Source organism: Meleagris gallopavo, chromosome 26, assembly GCF_000146605.3.
Source record: "Meleagris gallopavo isolate NT-WF06-2002-E0010 breed Aviagen turkey brand Nicholas breeding stock chromosome 26, Turkey_5.1, whole genome shotgun sequence".
Lineage (NCBI taxonomy): Eukaryota > Metazoa > Chordata > Aves > Galliformes > Phasianidae > Meleagris > Meleagris gallopavo.
In genome coordinates this window covers 5342788-5364104 of record NC_015036.2, presented here as the reverse complement: position 1 = coordinate 5364104, position 21317 = coordinate 5342788, and the positions used below count along the sequence as shown (strand labels likewise).

At 54.0% G+C, this 21317-nt stretch overlaps 2 protein-coding genes across 2 annotated transcripts in view; one reads left to right on the top strand and one right to left on the bottom strand.

Moving 5' to 3' along the window:
• DSCAML1 (DS cell adhesion molecule like 1) overlaps window positions 1-10062 on the top strand; it is a 78894-nt gene extending 68832 nt beyond the window's left edge. The window contains exons 20-33 of the mRNA XM_010723738.3: window positions 908-1047; window positions 2530-2683; window positions 2860-2977; window positions 3060-3223; window positions 3306-3404; window positions 4758-4946; window positions 5265-5552; window positions 5623-5778; window positions 5895-5925; window positions 6081-6199; window positions 6434-6586; window positions 6706-6900; window positions 7116-7427; window positions 9012-10062. Coding sequence (XP_010722040.1) covers window positions 908-1047; window positions 2530-2683; window positions 2860-2977; window positions 3060-3223; window positions 3306-3404; window positions 4758-4946; window positions 5265-5552; window positions 5623-5778; window positions 5895-5925; window positions 6081-6199; window positions 6434-6586; window positions 6706-6900; window positions 7116-7427; window positions 9012-9454 — 2561 coding nt within the window. The 3' untranslated portion in view covers window positions 9455-10062. The remainder of the gene's footprint in view (window positions 1-907; window positions 1048-2529; window positions 2684-2859; window positions 2978-3059; window positions 3224-3305; window positions 3405-4757; window positions 4947-5264; window positions 5553-5622; window positions 5779-5894; window positions 5926-6080; window positions 6200-6433; window positions 6587-6705; window positions 6901-7115; window positions 7428-9011) is intronic.
• Window positions 10063-17137: 7075 nt separating this feature from the next.
• The window catches only part of CEP164 (centrosomal protein 164), a 36390-nt gene continuing 32210 nt past the window's right edge, over window positions 17138-21317 (bottom strand). Inside the window, 5 exon segments of the mRNA XM_031556846.1 lie at window positions 17138-17518; window positions 17521-17575; window positions 17577-17619; window positions 20151-20258; window positions 20808-20953. Coding sequence (XP_031412706.1) covers window positions 17238-17518; window positions 17521-17575; window positions 17577-17619; window positions 20151-20258; window positions 20808-20953 — 633 coding nt within the window. The 3' untranslated portion in view covers window positions 17138-17237.

Sequence of the window (21317 nt, the reverse complement as noted above, 5' to 3'; positions counted from 1 at the left end):
CACGTGTGCCTCCCTCTTCCCTGGCTGATAAATCACAGTTGCGTGTGTTAATTAGACATAAGAACATGGAGTGTCGAGTAAGAGCCATTGGCAAGGAATAATGAGGAGAGCATTGCAGCCCCTGGAGGAGGCGGGCAAGATTTCTCCATCCTTTTCTCCTTGCTGGGTTTGCGAAAAGCCTGAGCCCAAAGCACAGCTCGTGTGCTGCTGCCGCAGCCCAATCCACCCTCTGCAGCTCCTGCCCTTTGCAGCAGCCCTTGCTTGCAGCCACTGGGGCTGGCGTGCATGCACCCCGAGCTCCACGGGCAATCGGTTTGTGGGTCGGACGCACTGCCAGGGTGCTCCCTGTAGCTGTGGAGCACTGCAGGCTGCAATCTGTCAGAGGTCCTTTGGCAGACATATGTTCTTGGGCTGATTAGGCCGATAGGCACGCGGTAATCCAGGCACGAAGAGCCAAAGGGCCATCGAGCAGCGGGGCTGGGTGCATGTATGGGGGCAGCTGCAGCGTGCGGGGAACCCCCAGCGTGCAGCACGCAGGGCATTTCCCTTTCTATTTTTTTTCTTTTCCTTAAGTGCGGATATTTAAATATTTACACCCTGCCTGCCCTACTTTAATGCCACTGTAGCAGAGCAGCTTCTGCCCAGTGCAGCCCTGGGAAGTGGCAGCTGCTCAGCACACAGCTGGGCAGGGCAGGGCTAAGCCAGCGGGCAGTGAGTGGATTAAGGCGATGGCCACTCAATGCCAAACACCATTTCTAAACCAGTGCTGCAATTATCTCTCCTGCCTCCATGTGGGCAGGAGTCTGGGCTAGCATGGAAGTGGCCACAACCATGCTCCACGGGGTTGGTACAAGGGACCTCATGTTCCTCTCATGTTGTCAGTGCCATCACATACTTGCTCCTTCAGTTCCAGGTCCCCCAGCTGGCATCAAGGCTGTGCCATCCTCTGCCAGCAGCGTGGTGGTGTCCTGGCTGCCCCCAGCAAAGCCCAACGGCATCATCCGCAAGTACACCATCTTCTGCTCCAGCCCCGGCTCGGGGCAGCCGGTAAGGGCACAGCGATGGGGACGGGCTGGGGCTGGGAGCTGGGGAGCTATGGAGCTTGTGGATGGAGACAGAAGTAGGGATACGGGGAACCTGCCCCATATGCTGCCAAGAGGATGATGCAGGTGGTGCCGTGCATACAGCCTGTGGCAGTGCAGGGGTGCCCAGGCCACCCTGGAGTGATCCGTGAGTCACCTGCTGCCTCCCTCCAGTGTTCTCCCATCTCAACGCTCACTCCAGAATGGGAAACGTGCAAACAGCCAACCAAAAATAAAACATAAATTCAACCTGGTCCCATCCCTCCTTGGTGAGAGAGAGGTTGATGGGAGGTCTGCAGACTGGTGCTTATCAAAAGCTCCTTCTCAAACTCATTTCACTATCTGAGCCTCTGGTTTCCAGGGCAACATAATCTTTTCATCAAAGCAACTGGTAAAACCGCTGGGATCCGATATTGTTTTCCTGGCATCTTGTCAAAACTGTCATTTGGTTAAAAAAAATTATGTATACCATGCAATATTCATATAGGTGTCTGCTTGTGGGGTGCGTTCACATCTGCGGGCCCCACCAGGGTGCATGTTTGGAGTCGATGAATGTGCAGATGCCCACGCACAGCCCTGTGTATGCACACAGAAGTAACACGTCCATCCCTCGTGATGGCATCTCCATCTCATGCCACGGTTGAGGCAGTGGGGAAGCACGGGAGGATGGCTCTCCCCATTGTGGTGTGCAGGAGATGTGGCCTTGACGCGCGGCACACAGGCAGAGAGGTTGTGTGCCTGAACTGTGGGGCTGGCAGCCAGAGCGCACCAAAGGGACCCCATGGGGCTGGGACATCTGTGGGCAGTGCTGGAGACCCTGCGGGACTTTGGGGACTCCATCTCTGCCACCGCCTTGCTGAAGGGTTTGGCTGCCCAGCTAGGGCCTGCCCTGTGCCCCACTGCAGCCCCGGGCGGCCAGGAAGCGTCATTTCTCCGGAACAAATCATGCCGTCGCTGCCATCTGTTCCTCGCGCACTGGCCTGGACTCCCTGGAGAAATTACGACACCAGCCGGCTCACACCGGCATTAAGAAACACCGAGCGGAGCCGAGCTGCTCTGGGGAGTGAACCCACAGCACCTCGAGGAGCTGTGCTGCTGGAGAGCTGGGTGGAGCTGTGGGGCAGTGGGGCAGTGCAGCTCCCTGCCGAGTGATGGGCACAGGGCTTAAGCCTGCTGGCCCTGGGGATACCTTGGGTATGGGAGTGATGGTGGTGCTCTGAGTACCAGGGCAGTGGAGATGCTGGGTGGTAGCGATGCCCTGAGTATCATGCTGGTGGGGATGCCTGGATGCAGGCAGATGGCTCAAGGATGAATTTTGCCAGCTGACAGCTCAGGTGCTGTTTCGCTTGTGCTAATGCTGTTCTCCCAGTGTCTGTGTGCCCAGGATGAGGGCTGTGTCGGTGAGGCTCTAACAGAGCCATGCCTTCTCCTGCTTCCCCCCCTGCAGGCCCCCAGTGAGTACGAGACCAGCCCAGACCAGCTCTTCTACCGCATCGCTCACCTGAACCGTGGGCAGCAGTACATGCTGTGGGTGGCTGCTGTCACCTCTGCGGGCCGTGGCAACATCAGTGAGAAAGTCACCATCGAGCCTGCTGGGAAAGGTATGTGGGATGTGTGGGGGCCTCTGTGGGACAAGCATGCTGGTCCCATGCAGAGGGTTGGCCACATGCAAAGCCGGAGCCATCGTGCTCAGTGCATCTCAGCGTGGCCACTCGGACAGTGCTCTGGGCTCAGCAATGGTACCAGCAGTGAGGCTGACCTCCTCCTTGCTCCCCAGCTCCAGCCAAGATCATCTCCTTCGGAGGCACTGTCACCACCCCCTGGATGAAGGACGTGAGGCTGCCCTGCAACTCAGTCGGGGAGCCGGTCCCCGCCATCAAGTGGACCAAGGACAGGTACTGGGCACTGTGACATGGGACAGAGACCGCTGCTGGCTGCAATCCTGTGGGGCTGACATGTTCTGTTCCCTCCCGGCAGTGAGGACTCTGCCATCCCAGTGACAGTGGACGGGCACCGCCTGATCCAGGCCAATGGCACACTGGTGCTGCGCTCGGTGAAGGCAGAGGACTCTGGCTACTACACCTGCACTGCCACTAACACCTGGGGCTTCGACACCATCATCATCAACCTGCTGGTGCAAGGTGCGGGGTGCTGCTGGAACACGGTGCGTGCTGTGGGGTCGGGGTGTGCGTGGTGCTCACGAACATTTGTGCTCCTCCACAGTGCCCCCAGACCAGCCTCGCCTGACTGTGTCCAAGACCTCAGCCTCCTCCATCACACTGGCATGGATTCCTGGGGACAACGGGGGCAGCTCCATCCGAGGTACGTCTCCAGACCCATCCCACATGCTGCAAAATAAGGCTAACGCTTGCAGGAGGGGTGCTGCTCTATGTGAGTGCCTTTTTCAGCAGGATGCAGGGAGTGAGGCAGCTAACAAAGGGCACGCTGTTAATTACGCAGGTGCTGGTGGCTCCAGTTCTGGAGCTCTGCCGGGCTCATCCCCGGTGTCTGTGGGCTGCAGGAGGGCTGCGGGACCACCCCTGCCTCCCAGAGCCTCATTTCTGCTCTGATTCATCTGATGAATTATACGTGGAAACAGCTGCGCACGGAGGGGGGAGCGGGGAGAGGGGAAGGAGACCTCGCTTACAATTAATTAAAAGCATGAAAGTAATTACAAGCAAATCTCCCCAGCCAGCAGCCTTTCACTCCAGTGGACTCTGTTGATAAATTTGGTTATAATTGGATTAGAAATATTAAAAACATGCTGCATGTACTAAATAAATGAATGCCGGGTGGCAGGCAGTGGGGTGCTGGGTGGGCATAGGGATGGGGATGGGGCAGCTCAGGTGTCCCATGCTTTCATCATGGGGTGATGGAGGCAGTGGTGCAGGAAGCAGAGCTCTGTATGGCTCCTGATGCACACGCAGCGGCAGAACAGCCGCTATCTTTGCTTGAGAATTCGCAAAGGGAAACATGAAAATAGCCACATCTGGCGATGTGATGGGGAAGTAAGTGGGGATTTTGCATCACCAAAAAGGTCAAAACAGTCAAAGAGGTGGTTCCCACAGCAACGGGGCCGTTGTGCACACACTGCAGGGCAGCCGTGCTCCGTCCCCGTGGCCAGGAGGTGCCAGGCATGGGCAGAGCAGCAGTGGGTGCGGGCAGCCCCATGGTGATGGGCTCCATGAACTCCCGTGCCAGTTTGGGGCACACGCTCAGCATTGGGTGAGCAGCTCCGTGCTGCGCCGGGCATCGCAGCACCGTGTCCCGACCGCTGTGCCCCTCCATGGGGAAACCCAGAGTGCCCTTCTCTGACATCTGGCTGCTGGCAGCGTAACAGGTTTGCTCATCCAGGACACGGTGCGCTTCCTAATACTCTTAATCATGGGAAAGGAGGCGGCGTTCAATGACAGAAGCAACTTCCGAGCGGCTTCCCAAGGGAGCTAGTTAATTCTGGCTTTCCCTTTATAGCCTCACACCAATCAATCACGTTCCGCGCTCCCCGCTCTCCTGTGCACAACCACAGTAATTGGAGGTGGAGGCGGGCGCAGAGCACGGAGCTGCTCAGCACGGGCTGAGGGCTGCCTGCAGCCGGGCCGTGCTGCGATGGGGATGGCACTGCCGGGGGGCTCTGTGCTGGCTGTGCCTGCAGCCCCCTCCTCCTTCAACCCGCAGGCTTTGTGCTGCAGTACTCGGTGGACAACAGCGAGGAGTGGAAGGATGTCTTCATCAGCTCTTCCGAGCGCTCCTTCAAGCTGGAGAGCCTCAAGTGCGGCACCTGGTACAAAGTGAAGCTGGCGGCCAAGAACAGCGTGGGGGCCGGGCGCATCAGTGAGATCATCGAGGCCAAGACCCACGGCAGAGGTGAGCAGGGCAGGAGGGCTGGATTGACTGCTGCTGGGCTGGTGGCAAACAAACCCAGCACTGCTGCAGTCACCGCCACTGCAGCTGAGTTATTTCTGCCCTGGAACCTCTGCCATCGTACGCCACTGTGCGCAGCCCAAAGAGATGCAGGTGCTTTGGCTCGGGGGCTCCCTGTGTGCGTGCATCTCTGGGTTCACCTGCTGCACCCTTGCTTCCCACATAGCTCCTTGGTTTAAAAACTCAGGGATGGGGCGCATTGGAATGGGGACTCCCCGTCCTCAGCTCCGCGCTGTGACGCTGATGGCTCCCATCCCACAGAGCCCTCCTTCAGCAAGGACCAGCACCTCTTCACCCACATCAACTCCACGCATGCCAGGCTCAACCTGCAGGGCTGGAGCAGCGGGGGCTGCCCCATCACCGCCATCGTCCTGGAGTACCGCCCCAAGGGCAACTGGGGCTGGCAGAGCCTGCGCACCAACAGCTCCGGGGAGGTCTTCCTGACCGAGCTGCGTGAGGCCACCTGGTATGAGCTGCGCATGAAGGCCTGCAACAGCGCGGGCTGTGGCAATGAGAGCACACAGTTCGCCACGTTGGACTACGATGGCAGTGAGTGGGGAATGGGGGGCTGTGCTGTCCCATGGAGGGTTGGAGTGCTGAGCACACGCCTTGTCTGCAGGCACCATCCCACCCATCAAGTCTGCGCAAGGGGAAGGGGACGATGTGAAGAAGCTGTTCACCATCGCCTGCCCCATCATCCTGGCCACGCTGGGAGTGGCCCTACTCTTCATCATCCGCAAGAAGAGGAAGGAGAAGCGGCTGAAGCGGCTGCGAGGTGAGAGGGGCTGGGTACTGTGTGTGGGATGGGGTCCCTTACCTCTGCATGATGTACCACGGTGATGCCTGAAGGCTCATAAAGCTCCCATCCTCTTTCCCCCTCTTTTAACACAGATGCCAAGAGCTTGGCAGAGATGCTGATAAGGTGGGTCCCGGGATGAGCTCCTGGCACAGGGACAGGGGGGCTGGGGGGGTGCTGAGCCCATGGCTGGTGCATGGGGAGTCCCAACCTGTGCCAGGCTCGAGCCGCGGGGGCTCTCCCCAGTAATCGCCGGGTGTGCGTCCCCTCTTACCTCACAGCAAGAATAACCGCAGCTTTGACACGCCGGTGAAGGGGCCCCCGCAGGGCCCCCGCCTGCACATCGACATCCCCCGCGTGCAGCTCCTCATCGAGGACAAGGAGGGCATCAAGCAGCTGGGTAAGCACAGTGTGGGGACCGCAGGGGTGGCACAGTGTCCCTGGGTAGACTCCTTCCTCCTGAGGCATAGGGGTGCTCTGGTTTAGGGGGTTTCCTGTCCCACCCTATCCCCATCCCAGGGATGCTCTGGTGCACAGAGGGGCAGGAGGTGTCAGGGGATGTGGTGGGTGAGCTGAGCACAGACTAGCAGGCCTTGCTATGGAAAGAGATCTGAGCTGCAGCTGCTCCTCACAGGAGACGACAAAGCCACGATCCCGGTGACAGACACTGAGTTCAGCCAAGCCGTGAATCCCCAGAGCTTCTGCACAGGCGTCTCATTGCATCACCCTGCTCTGATCCAGAACACGGGGCCGCTCATCGATATGTCGGACATTCGCCCCGGCACCAGTGAGTGCTGGGCTGGGTGTGCTGTGGGCGAGTGGGCCACGGGGCATCTCCCCCAGTGGGTAAGGAGGTGGTTGGCTCTGGGACTGAGCCCGCATGACGTTGTCATCACTGTGCCATAGACCCCGTGTCAAGGAAGAGTGTAAAGTCTGCTCACAGCACTCGCAACCGCTACTCAAGCCAATGGACCCTCACCAAGTGCCAGGCGTCCACCCCGGCGCGCACCCTGACCTCGGACTGGCGGACCGTGGGCTCCCAGCATGGCATCACCGTCACTGAGAGCGACAGCTACAGCGCCAGCCTCTCGCAGGACACCGGTATGTGATGGGGACAGTGCTCACGGGCTCAACCCAAGAGGATGAGTGCTGGGTGGCGGAAGGATTGGGGGACAGCCTGGCTGCTTGGGGTCCTTGGTGGCTCCTGTGCCCCGCTGCTGGGGACGGGCGGGCAGTCCCACAAGGGGAAGGTGAGGATGGCATTCCCAGTCGCGGGATAGGGATGGGTGAGGACCTGATGCCCTCTCCCTCTGCAGACAAGGGCCGGAACAGCATGGTGTCAACCGAGAGCGCCTCGTCCACCTACGAGGAGCTGGCGCGCGCCTACGAGCACGCCAAGCTGGAGGAGCAGCTGCAGCACGCCAAGTTCGAGATCACCGAGTGCTTCATCTCCGACAGCTCCTCGGATCAGATGACCACGGGCACCACAGACAATGCCGACAGCATGACCTCCATGAGCACCCCCTCAGAGCCCGGCATCTGCCGCTTCACCGCATCCCCACCCAAGCCCCAAGACAGCGAGCGCGGCAAGAGCGTGGCCGTGCCCATCCCACACCGTGCCAGCAAGAGTAAGTTGAGTCAAATAAGGACGTAGAGGCAGGGCAAGGTGCTTCCTGCAAAGGGAGGGCGGAGGAGAAGTCTTTTCATGCTCCCTTTGCCCCTCTGCCCAGTGGCCGCATTTCAGTATCATGCTTTTTGCATGCTTGTTTGCATTAAAACACAAATGGTACACATATCATAATACACACGTGTCAGAAGCTGTTGGGCTGTGTCAGAACCTAATAGATGTTGATACGATCTGTCAGAGGCTGATGCATGCCAGGAGGTTGTAAGAGGTTCTGACACAATGTTTAGAGATTAAGACAGAATCTAACGTGATGTCAGGATTTCCCAGAACGTGCAGTATTTTAATCAATCCTGGAAAACTATTAAAAACTATACCAATAGATTCAAGAGCCTGACAATAAAATAGATGCTGACCGATTCTATTAGATTTCAAGAGATTCTGACAGATTGTAGTAGGCTTTAAACGACTTGTCAGGTTGTGAAAAAATGCATTAGAGTCTGACAGAATCTGAAAGAACCTCATGAAATCTAATAGCCCAACTATTGTTCCAGAGTCTTCCAAATAACAGTATGTTTTAAAAGGAATTTTTCATACCCTATCATGGATTATCAGAATCTGGCAGAACCTGTGAGATTGGGTCAGGTTCTAATAGATCCAATGAACAGAGGCCAGCTGTTCCAGCTGTTGCCAGATGCTTCCAGCTGTTACACACATGTTCCAGATGTGGCCAGCTGCTTTACCCCACTCTTGCACACCTCTTTCCAGATGTGCAAGAGGGAGGAACAGCTGTCCACATCTGTTCTAGATGTGCCCGCACCCCGTTCCAGATGTGGCCAGATGTTTCACCCTGCTCCTAACTGCACACCTTTGCAGATGCTTCCAGATGTTGCCGCATGCATTGCACCTGTTCCCCATGGCCCAGCTCTTGCAGATGTGCATCTGTTCCCGTGGGGGGAGTCTGCTGCTACAGATGTGGCCAGCTTTTTCCATCTGTTGTACACCTGATCTCAATGGGGCCCTCTCTTGCAGATGTTGCACATCTGTAGACAGATGTTCCAATGATCAGAGATGTAGGAAAAGAGGGAGCCATGGTGCTTGGAAATCAGACACTCAGACCATGAGGGATGCTGCTATCCTGCTCCTTCTCCATCTCTTTGCGTGATGCCAAAAATGGAGGAGAAGGGAAAATGGTTTCAGTTGAAAAGGGGAGATTGAGAGTGGAGATGAGGCAGAAGGTTTGGCACTGAGGGCGGTGAGGCACTGGCACAGGTTGCCCAGAGAGGCGGTGGTGCCCCGTCCCTGCAGACAGCCAAGGTCAGGCCGTTGGGGCTGTGAGCACTGCTGGAGCTGTGGTGTCCCTGTGCACTGCAGGGAGCGGCACCAGGCGCTCTGAGCTCCCTTCCAACTCAAACCATTCTCTGAAATGCAGCAGGCACAGCACACAATACACACCATAGATACAAAGCAGAAATCCATCACAGCAAACCCCCGTGTGGTAGCACAGTGCAATCCGGGCAGCGGCACTCAGCTCCATCCCCAGGGCGCGATGCTCCCCATCCTCACACCCCCCTCTCCCCTCTCTCAGGCGATTACTGCAACCTCCCGCTCTACGTCAAGTCGGACGCCTTCTTCCGCAAGCCAGACTCCCACGAGCCGTGCCCTGTGGTGCCTCCCCGCGAAGCCTCCATCCGCAGCCTGGCCCGTGGTTACCACCCCCCTGCCCGGCACCTGACGCTGGACCCCGCCGCCAAACCCCCAGGCCTTCCTCCTCCCTCCTCCTCCTCTTCCTCCTCCACCACCTTACCTCAAAGGACTCTACCCGTGCCCACCGCGGCCAGCACCGCGCCAGCACCCGCCCCAGCGCCCGCTGCCCCTGCCGAGCCCCCCGCCAACACCACCACCACCACCACCACGCACTCCAAGGTGGGGGGCTCGCGGGACTCGCTGCTGGAGATGAGCACGTCGGGCGCAGGCAGGGCACAGAAGCAGGGGGCCGGAGCCTACTCCAAGTCCTACACGCTGGTGTAGGCACCGTGGACTCAGCCCCTGCCCGCCCCTATTTCTATTTAAGTCACGGACCTGTACATACGGAACTCTTTTGTATAAATGAAACTATTTTCTTCTTCTCCAGATGGAAAACAAACAAACGAACAAAAACAGGGCACAAAGAATTTGATGTTACAGATTAAAAGAAAAAAAAATATAATATATATGTAAACATATATATATTTCACATCATTTTGAGAGGGGCACAAGGAAAGACTCGGCGACTTTTTTTTGTTTTGTTTTCCCCCCCTGATCTCGTCAGTGGTTTTGACAAAGGAACGTCTCAAAGACATTGCATGCTATTTTACTGTTCTGAAAACAACAGGAGTTGCTTCAATTTGCAAATGCTTATGTGTTAATACCTTTTTCTATGAAAAAAAAACCAGCGCTGTGTGCAATAAAGGTTATGTTTATAGCTGGGTGTTCTGCGGTGGCTGAGCGTGGGCCAGGATGGGGAGGGCAGCAGCGGGGACAGTTGATGCCAATGCTGTTGGCATTGGGCTCTCATTCACCCCTTATTACCACTGCTAGCTGCTGCTGCTCAGCACATCCCCCTTTGCCATCTGCTTGTTGGAGTCCTACAACGCTTTAAACCCAGTGAAGCTGGAAGCTGCCTTGGCAGCAGCGGGTTTTATGGAGGGGAGACCCAGAAAATGAGCTGCAATGACAATTTCTTCTATTTTCATCAGTTTTGGTGACTGTCAGAGCTGCCCTGTGCCAAGGAGCACTGGGGGCAGACAGGAACACCCCTCCTTAAAGCACAAATCCCCAGAGCTGTTGTGAATGGCATTTACTTTTGCACAACTTTTCTCCCTCAGTTTTAACAGGTGGCTGGAGACAATATACAAGTTTTCCAACTTGCATGCAAGGAGGACACTGATTTCATGGCAACTTAATGCTGAAGGTCACATTATGCAGCTCCAACAGGGCTTCTTAAGTCCTGAAATAGTGTATGTGGCTTGCTATAGGGTAAGGAGACAAGAAGGGACAATGTGAAGGAGCCAGTGAGGCTGAGAGTCACAGTGACCAGGCACAGCCGTTCCCATGGACGCACGACACAGAGGCTGCAGCTCTGCCCTCATCAGCCCACCCCCATATCGGGTCTGCCTTGCAGCATTCATAAAATGAAACCACTCCTGCTCTCTCTGAATCTCCCCAAAATCAGCGAAAGCGTGGAAAAGCAAATCAGCCTTTTCCTAGCATGTTTCTAAGAGTGCAAAAACAGCTCAAGCCCATTTTAGACATCACACCCCGTGCAGAGTTTGCATGGAGCCAAAAGCCCATCCCAGAGCTGTGTCACAGCAAGGCAGCCGTGCAGCAGCTCTGAAACGTCAATCCCGGACTTGAAATAGAAGAGGCAAGAAATGGCAAGTGTGTTCTCAGCTGTGAGAGTAAGTGGATTAGCGAGATAAAAAGAACAACAGATTACGAAGTCTTTATTATAATCGGCTAGCACAGATTTCCTTCTACATCTTAGCAAGAATTCTCCACCTCACCTTCCCCACCAGTTCCAGACTGTGGCTTTGCATTCATTAACAGAGGCCAAATTCCTGGCGCTTGGCAAGCATGCCACCCCTTCCACTCCCTGTGACCCCGCTCCACTTTGCCACGGCTGCAGACCCTCCCCGGGACGCCCCAGAGCTCACTGCCTTGCACAGCACAACGAGGCAGGAGGTGAAGGACACAACATCAGCAGCTCTGCACAGAAAATCCAGCATCAGAGCCAGCAAAGAGGTGGTGAGAACACGTTCCAGTCATCAGAGCATCACCGCTCACAGTCAGCATCTCCTCTATTTCCTGGCCCTTCCATTTGTGCCATAGCTCCTGCTCTCCTCACCTGCTTCTCAAACCTTTCCTGGTTTCCCAGTCTGGCACCTCCCACCTCTGCTTCCATTTTCTCCTCTTTCTCAACAATTCTGCAACATCCTAAAGCCAGCACTCAAAAATGGATGCTATAAATCAAGAGAACCTCAGGTCCTGTCCCTGCCAGATGTGGAACAGGTGTTGTGGTCTGCAAAACTCTGAAACAAGAGAGAGGGCAAGACAACAGGCTGACAACAGGCAGCTAAGCCAAAGCTTGGGGTGGTAGGGGGCTGCCTGGGAAAGGAGTAGCCCCAACACAGTCTCATCCCCAGCCCCACTCCAATATTCCAGGACCCCCGCATTCCCCAAGAAAAGAAGAAACCAGGTCACAGCATGCAGCACACCTCCTGCTCCCTCACTGCCTGAAGCACACAGCCTGAGGGACATCCCTGCTCAGGTCCAAGAGCAAGGGAAGGAGAGGCGACTGCCCTGCCTCAGCTCCAGCCCAAAACAGAGGCACGGAGGAGGGCTGAAGCTGATGAGAAAGAACCCCACCTGGATGCTTAACTGCTGCAAATTGCTCTTAGCTGTTTGTGCCCTGTTCCCCCCATCCTAGGCTTGCAGCTCCCAGCACTGTGCTTCCACCAAGGCTGGCAAATGCCAGCTCTGCCACATGGATGTCAGACTCCCACCAGGAGCCCTGTGGTTGCACCTCGGTCTTCAAGGCAACGCTGTCCGGGGAAGGAGCCACCAGGAAAAAGATCTCAGCGACCAGCAGACAATCTACACACACCAAGAGCTAGGCAACAGGGTCACCACGGCCACAAATCTCGCTGGGGAACACAAAACACAAAAGGAGGGGCGGTGCAGGGCACGACGGCCAAGGCAGCTACTTCTTCCCCTGCTTCTGCTGCTGGTATCTCCTGAAGTGGGTCTGGATGGTGAGAGCTGCCTTCTCAGAGGGATCACTGAAGAATTTGCCCTCACTGCTGGCATCGGGGGTCACGTTGCCTATGGTGAGAACCAAAGAGCTCCGTGAGCACAGGGACATCAGGAAGCTGTGAGCCCACCAGCACACGCAGGAACAGAAGAGCAGGGAAGCAGGAGGCAGAGAAAAGCCCAGCCTCCCCGGCAGCTCTAAGCCCTCTATTTACACAGCTTTACTCCCCAAAGACCTCAGCTTCCCCACGTTTAATCACCACGTATGATACTCACTTACTTTCACACACACAAATAAGATTAGAAAAAAAAGCCCGGCGCTGTACAGCAATAAAGCTCTCATGCTGATAAATGGGAGCCCTCCCCACTCCACGCTTAATGTGGCATTAGGGAAGTATTGTGAAATTCAACAGGAACTGAATCAAAGCCACTCAGCAGTGCTCTTTTAACCGACTGTGTCACTGCTAAGCACCCCCCGAGCAGCGATCAGAAATCCTGATGCCAGATGCTGCTGTATAAACTCACCAATGTCACCTGAACCCATTTTTATTCACATCCTAAAAGAAATTGCGAAGTAAAAAGATACATAAAAAAGTCCACGTTGGGAATCGGCTCCCTCCTGCCCTGCTTAACAAGATACATCGTCAGCTGTAAATCCTGCCTGCTGCAAAAATCAAATGCCAGAGGCTGGGGAGCCGCTGGGGGCACTTAGAGCTGTGAGTTTCCAGAACCCAACCCCCAGCTGTGCCGGCTGCTGACAGCTCTGTGAGAAATACACCGGCTGGAGGAGCTCGGCGAGGCTCGGCAGTGACAGAGCCCATCAATAACAGCCCACTGCTGAACCAACACCAGTGCCACCGCCAGCCCAGGAAGCCCTAGGGACCTTCATCTGATCACAGCAATGAAAACCCCAACACAGCGGCCAGGTGAGACAGAGCTGTTAAACTGAGGAGTGTGCAGGGTGAGCAGCAGCACCCACCCCAGCATCGCTGTACCTGCCTTCATCCGATTACTGGACGGGGTGCACTGAGAATAGAAGCAGACAAATCCTATTTGCTGAGTGCTGGAAGTCTTACAAGAGCAGGGAGGAGGGAAAGTGGGGGATAGCCCAAGCCACGTGTTCCAGTGGGGCAGGCTGCATGGGAAGGGGGAGGCAGGGATCAAACACACATGCTGCTGTCTGTGTGGACAGCACTGCCTCCCCCCCAGCTTCACACTCACCTTTATCTCCAGAAATTGAGTAGATGCTGTTGTGACGTGAGCTCCTGCCTCTCTAGAAAGGCACAGAACAGAAACAAGTCAGTGGGAGCAGTCCTTTCCAGCCAGCGGGGATGCACTGAATGGGACAGGGCTCCACTGAGCTGTCTGCTATTCACTCCCTTTGGGAAACCTGAAAATACTTACTGTTCCCTTAAAGAACCCTACAGAGCAGTGATTAATTAATTTGCACTTGTGAGAAGTCCTCCGAGGAGAAGCAGAAAGAAGAGCTGTGTGTCAAAAAAATCTGGTCTGAGAGACTTGCTAGGAACACCTAAGGATGAATACTGGCACAGCCTAACCTCACGAGGGGTGCATTTCAAACCAGCATGGAGCCGGACTGACTGGGTTGGTTTCCTCAGCTCCAGCCCCTATCACAGTGCTGCAGCCCCTGGGACATCAGGTCTGCTAGGGAACGTCTTCATCTCTGTAAGATAACAGCTTGAGTTTGGCTACAAACACCATCCTACATTTTTCAGCATGCCCTGCCTCCCAGAATTACCCCATTCTCTCTCTTTCAAGGGAAAGAACAAATCTCTCCCCCTTGCCCAAACCTTCTGTTCCAAGCAGGCTGTTTGGTTAACAGATGTTTGCTGCTTTTTATTTGAGCTCTGCACCAATCCCTGCCCTCGCTGCAGCCCTGTGCATGCCAGGCACCCTACTTTCCATACACACCAATCAAGGGCCGCCCAATGCCAGCACAGACCAGTGAGGCAGCCTGGCAGCACACTCTGGGTACAAGAGGTGCCCCGTGCTACCACTGCACTGCCCGAGAAAGGCCTAGGGCTGCACAAGGGCCAGCAAACAAGCCCTCTCCTCCCTACCAGCTGCCTTCTCCCACTGCACACAGCACTCACATCGCTGTCCCTGCTGGTGCGGCGGCTCTGCGACACACACTGGATCTGCCAGGGCAGGGGCTGGTACACAAGGTATGGCAGGGGCTCTTCTTGGAACAGGCTGGTCCCGAGCTGGATGGAGAGAGGATTTGCAGCAGGTCAGAGAACGGGGGAGAAGTGGATGAGCAACAGAAGAGCTGCTCCTGCATGCACATCACCACTGATGACACCTTGCTAACAGTGGTGAAGCTCAGCTTGTCATCCCGGCACCACGTTGATGGGCAATTCTCACGGGCTGTTCTCACGGTCCTGGTCCCACAGTGCACAGCCAGCATGGGATTCACAGCCCACCAGAATGCTTGCTGCCCTCTCCTCCTCCTCCCACCTGACATCATGCTTGCCATCAGAGATGACTACAGGGACACAAGCAGCAGGTCAGGAAGGAAAGATACAGAGGCAGCAGATTGTGCTGCTGAGCTCTTAAATGACAAGAACTAAAGCTAAGCAAGTCGTGAAAGCAAACACAGATGTCGTGGATAAAGCTGATGCCATGTGGCACTGTGTTAAGTTCAGGTGACCCTCCTGCTCAAGGGGCTTTAGGACGTGTCCCACCAGACAAGCATGGAATCCTCATCCCCCTCCCCCAGCTCCAAGGTATTGCTGTAGGCTCAGGTGCCCCCAGCAGCAAGCAGGGGGTGGTTTTCTTGCCTTCCCAGCCCAAAGAGCTCCAAGATTCGCTCCCCATTTGCAGTACCAGTGCACGAGACTGGAAAGCCTAGGTACCTGCACTTTGCAGTTCTCTGCAAAGCAGCTGATAAATCTACTTTGCTACAGCCACAGAAATTCAAACGTGCTCAAACTAGCTTAGAGTTGACAAGATAACAACCCCCACACTTCTAGAAATAAGACAGAAAGCATTAAATCCTACCTGCTGCCAGCTCCAACTCACCTGTCCAAATGCTCTCACCACAAAAAACAGTGCTGTCATCAGGGTCCCCAGCATGGCTACAGTCTCCAAAGGTCTCCCACCGTCCTGGGAAGCCAAAGCTCTGGCAGTGATGCACTGTGGTCTCTGAGCAGCAGTGACTGAAGCGTCCCCTCCTCCAGCAGGCCGACTCCAAGCTCCTAAATGAGCTTACAGCTTGTGTTCATCCTGGCACCGTAATCACACACTGTCCTCTTGCTCTTCTAATCACTGAATTTCTCCGACGTATGCAGTACCAGCATTCCAGGAAAAGCAAATCCTCTTCTTTCTTATGTACCTATGCAGACCTATGCACACTCACACACCCCAGACCCACTGTCTGTTTTGGACTGCTTCTCAGCAGGATGACAGCACTGCCTCCCGCACCCAAAAGGCATGCGGAGTCCAGATGTGAATTTGGGTTTCTCAGTACCATCCCATGCTCTTTGCCCAGCAGCTGCTTCAGAAGAGCTTCAGTTATTACCTAGGCTCAACAGCGTGCTGAGGTCTGTGGCTCAGCATTGGGTTCAGCCCTTCCAGTGCTCCATCAAAACAACCTTTGCATTTACTATGGCTGAGCAGGACGACTCAGACTCAAGGTCTGGGGATGGTTTGTGTTTTGTTCTTAAGGACGTGCATCTAGCTATCACCCACCATTTCTACATGGCCAGCAGATTCTTCCTGCACCTCATCTGTCCTTCAGCTTCAGTAGCTCCCCTCACTCCCCGGCACGTACAGCAGCAACTGCCTTCCTTCCTTCCAACCCCCTGCATGCAGAGCACAGCTGTGCACAGCGGCAGCACAGCCCTCCGTGTGTCTGCGTGCCTCGTGCATCCCAGGACCACATTTGTCTTTGTGTCTTGCTGCTGCTGTACCAGGAGCTCAAATCATATTACAGTTGTCAGAGTCCTCCCATCCCCATCCATCCGAACCTGGGATTTCCAGCTGTGCTGAAGTCAGAGGTGGAAAAACAAGGGCAGGAGCTGAACCTCCTTTCCCTATCACTTCTGCCATTGTCTCTGTTACACATCTGCAGCCTCCCAGCACTGGAGCCTTCACTCCAGTGTTCAGAGACAAGACAAGCTGAGCTTTTAACCAGACCACCTTGAAATGAAAAGTCCCAAAGGAGCCAACACGCAGAGGGAAGGGCAGATTGTGGAGTCCCACAGCTGCCGGGAGGTGGTGGGAAGGGGAAAGGACCAAACCATGGGCAGAGAACAGCACAGATCCAACCCTCCTTGGTGGTGAGAATGTTACCCAGCGACACAGCAGCACAGGACCTCCAACAGCAGCTGCAAGTTAACCACTTCTAACCCAATCCACGTTATCCAGGAGCAGCCCCAGAGCCAGGCCCCGCTCCCCAGCAGGGTGACGCATCCCAGGGAGCCAGGGCAGAGACAAAGCAGCCAGGAGAGCACCCGGACCCCTCCTGCACCTCCCGCAGGGCTGGCCTTGCTCTGCAGGCACACAGCCCGGCTCACAGCCTTGACACGAAGCTCAGAAGGGAGACAACCATTGTAATGAGTCTGGATGACAGTTTTATGAAAAGGGCAGGATACAAGCCCATGAAAAGCTGTCCTGCTGGCTGAGAGCCCCGTGAAGAATTGCTTTTGTAGTTTTGTTTTTCAGCTTTCTATCTGCCCCTGCGTTTGCTACCGTGGCCAGACACTTAATAGAATAATAGTAATAAAGCTACAGCAAGCTGAAGTGGTCTTAAAAATTGCCAGAGATGACCTTGACAAGACAAAACATGAAGCAGCCTGGAGAAAAGTGAGGGGAAGATGTGAAAGGTAAGTACGAGCTGGCTATCTGAGGCTACAACTGGATGGCTCAGCAAGGAAAAATAAAGCCGCAAACGTCACCTCATACAAAACAGACTCGTGTTGATTTAATTTGCTTACAAAACCAGATACAGCGATCACAAGTTTCAACAGGAAGAATAAACATGTTTCAAAATGTATTATTGCTAAGAAAGCAGGCGCTTCCCCCACACTACCAATATATGCTTCTCAGAATGCAGCCTGAGCTCAGCTGCACGGCTTTGGGTACAGCATCCACTGCCTCCCCCCACCTTCAGGGAGCCAGAAGTCCAAAATATAACCAGAGATTCTGCCACGTGTTCCACCAGTAGCTGGGAAACCAAGAGCAAAATCCTTATAGACAGGGATTGGCATAATCTGACAGCAGACGGGAAATCTGCATTTCCATCCATCCCTTCCTATGGAGAAGGGATTGCCCCAGACAGCTGTGGTCACACGAGGTCTCCCAGCTCAGCCCAGCTGGGATTTCTTCAGCAAGGACATGAGTGTGATGCTACCCACTGCAGAAGATCCCAGGACAAAGGCTGGCTGAGGAATTTACAAAATATTAAGGAGTTCAGCCCCGAAAGAATAAAAATAAATGCAAATACGGACATTCTTCCTGAGAGTTCTAAAATGTTCATCAAAAATATATTTCTATTTGCATGTAAACATTCCCCTGCCACCCTCACAGCACAAATCGCTGCAATGTTGTGCCAGTGCACAACAGCCAGGAAGCAGAGCAGGAGGGGGAGCTTGCTTTACTCTGCTGCACATCATTAGCCACACTGAGAAGCACAAACAGCACTGAAGGGTGAAGAGCAGCAACTTCGCCATCCTCCCCGCATCAGCTGTCTCCAGAGAGAGCGACTTTGAAGCTGATTTCTCACAGATGGGATCCCTTGAAATGCAGACTTCTCATCAGACAAAATAGCAAATGGTACAGCGTTTTTTTAAAGCATTAAATATTTAAAGTCAGCTCGGAGAAATGACTGATAAAACAACCAAATACCACTTTCCCCACTTAGCAGTATGAAAGCACGGCCTGACTTCTCCCACCCCTCTGGCTCAAGCAGCCCTTCCTACCTCTGCATGCCAGCAGGACGTCGCTGTGCTCTGAATGCAGCCCATCCACAGCACCACAACCACAGCCACCTGCTGAGGTGTGAGCTCACACTGGAGCACAACGTGTGCCAACCCCTCAGCCCTGCTCCCAGCCTTGTTTCAAGGTTCTGGGAGACCTGCTCCAAGCTGCAAGGCCAGCCCCCAGCGCTCAGGTCTGCCACGCAGCCCTGCTGTGCAGGAAGAGCCCCAGCTGCTGAGCTCCAGATCCCCCTCCCCAGGGCAGGGAAGGATGCAGATGGGGCTTTGTCTCCTCGCAGTCACACTAGGCTGAGTTCCCCAGCACTGCCTGCACCAGCAGGCACTGCTCCGTGCTCTCCTGCCATCCCTGCTCCGTGTTGCCATCAGCACATTTGTAATACATGAGCTGAGCTCCCATAGCACAGTTATGCTGTGCAGTTCTGGCCAGCCTGGCAGAAAGAGGAGGACGCAGGGAACTCTTTCCTACAATATCTGCCATGAAAACCACCCTTGGTGTTGTTCCTATTGTTTCCACACCAGAAGAGAGGAACATTTCCCAGAGTCAAAATCTGCTGTTTCCCAATTCTATAGCCATTTTGCTGCCCGTTCTCCCCTGCTCATGCACTCGCCACAGAAGCCAGATGACTTGGCTCATCTGTAATTAAGCATTTGTTGGGCATCAGTGTGGGCTCATTTCCTGATACATTTCCTCTAGCAAAGTCTCAGCTAGATTCATGTCCTCCCCCTTGACCAGTTACTCAAAGTTCTCCATGATTCACAGCTATGTCTCACAGTTTCTAGAATACTAATGAGAGAACTGTTGATTTATTGAAGCCCTGATATTTCACCACTGGATTAAACAGTCTATAAAGTATATTTGGACACATTACAGGATTAGAAGAATCCACCTGGGAAGTTCACTTCCTGCTCCCTCCACTCTCTTGTAAAGAGACTTTATTTCAAGGGCACAGCACAAAGACAGAGATGGCTGGGTATCACCAAAACCCACCGTACCATTAGAGAGACTGCACAGCCCCCAGCTATCATCTCTCCAGGTCCTGTGCCCAGAGTCGAGGGCTGAAAACATCGAGTCCCACCTTTCAGTAACGGTACACTTTAATTTGTCTGTTTTCATCCAGCCCTAGCTGAAGTAGGCTGGAGCTGCTGGCAGGGGGCTTCTCTGCGCCTGGGAAAAGAGGTCTGACAGCTGGGTTAAGGAAAAGCATGGCTTACACAAGAGATTAGCAGGCATGAGCACAGCCAGGAGACAGGGCAGGTACTGAGGGGCAGGAACCAGCCTCACGCACACGTGCTGCCTTCAGCCCTCTGCATCCAAGTCAAATGGAATTAAAGGGGGATTATGGAATTCAAAGGAGCACTGTGCTCAGGACAGCGTGCGCTATCAGAGGGCCTGAGGGATTTGCTGCTAATATCAGTGTACACTGCAAAGGAGATACTTACAGCCCCAGCATAATGCTGTTACAACACAAACCTGGAAACATTCCCATTAGGTTTCACTCATTTATGCATCTCCAAATTGAGCTAGACAGGGCAGCTCCACTAGGGAGCCCACGGCCTCCCTGCACAGCCATGTGGCCACCTCACCTTGCAAGTCACAGCTGCACACACAGCTTGGGCTGTGCTCATGGCTCCCTCACACCAGGCTGCCTGTATCAACTGCACCAACCGCATGCCTACAACAGCAGGCAGAATTCTCACATTACTGTCTCCAACTGTTGTGTTTCACAACACAACTGGGAAAAGGGAAGGAGAATCTCTCAGGTAAGTACAGCTCAAAGATGGAAAAACCAGGTCACTCGTGCTCCAACTGCTAAACAACATTCTTTTGCAGAACTGGACACTAAAATAGAGGCTAAGGCTTCAAAATTGCTGTTCAATCCTTTAGTGGCTCCTGATTCATTCACCTCCTGCTGTTTCCTCCTACCTGCTACAGGAAGCTGGACTACAATTAGAGACCAGACCCAGGCAAAGGATACACCCTTGAATCACTCTTGAAGTCTTCTAGCCATTTCTTGTTGGTTTCAATCATTCCTTGAATACTCATCTTGTCTGACTCACGGCTCTGGAACACGCGCATCTGCTCACTGTTGTGAGAGAAAAAGATAGGAGAAGTGGGAAACGGGCTCAGACAGAAACAAACTCAGAGATGAGAAAAAGCATAGCTAATGACAGAGCTAAGGTTAGCAAGCAACCTCTTCTAAGCTCTAAATGTTCTGCACAGCCACATCACGAAGGAGAGCTGTAGCAGCAACAGCCCCCCCATCCCACCAGGCTGCTGTCCTTCCTTCTGCCTGTGTAGCATCAGAAAGGCTCAGGTGGCAGGCAGCCTGCAGTGTCACCCCTCCAGTGTCACTTGCCACAGCAGAGCCAGCCGGAGTTCTGCCTGGAGACAGCTGGCACCCTTGGATTCTGCTCCTGAGATTAGTGTTAGCTGCACAATGCTGGCTTCTGAAATAAAGCTGCTGTCTCAAGGCACGCGGCAGTGAGTAACCAATGGTATCTAATTTATCTTCTTAATATCTAATCTGCTTCACTGAACAAGTAGGTAAGAAACGAAATCATCTAATCTAAAAATTATTCCAGGCAAATAAAGGCAATACAATGAAAAAAAGAACACCCAAAAAGACACTTACCCTGCAGGTACATACCCCAGCTTGTTGTCTGAAGGACCAGAACTTCCACTGGATGATGGGAACCCACCTGGGAAACAAACATAAAATACGGGTCCCCCCTCGCCAAAAAAATCAACAGGCTTTATATTCAGAATGCATCTGCTTTCCTGTTATGGATACACTGTCCCTACAAGTGGAGCCATCTGCCAAGATCTCAGTGTTGTTATAAAGGAAACTGAGATGGTGAACCCTGTCTCCAACCCACAGGAGGCTTCTGGAAGATCTGGATTCCTTTTTGCTCAGTTCTTTAATAACTTTTCTCCCGTGTATGTCAGAGGCCAAACTTTTCTAGAGGCAGGATAATATGGTTGGACATACATCGTACTACCTGGAATGAGGTTCTCACTCTTGATCTTATTAACACTACTCTTAACAGAAGTACAGGTTGGCACGATGAGCTGATTAGAACACGCAGGACTGAAATCAGAAATCGTAAGCAAACAATGAGATGGAGTAAGGACAGGAGACCTA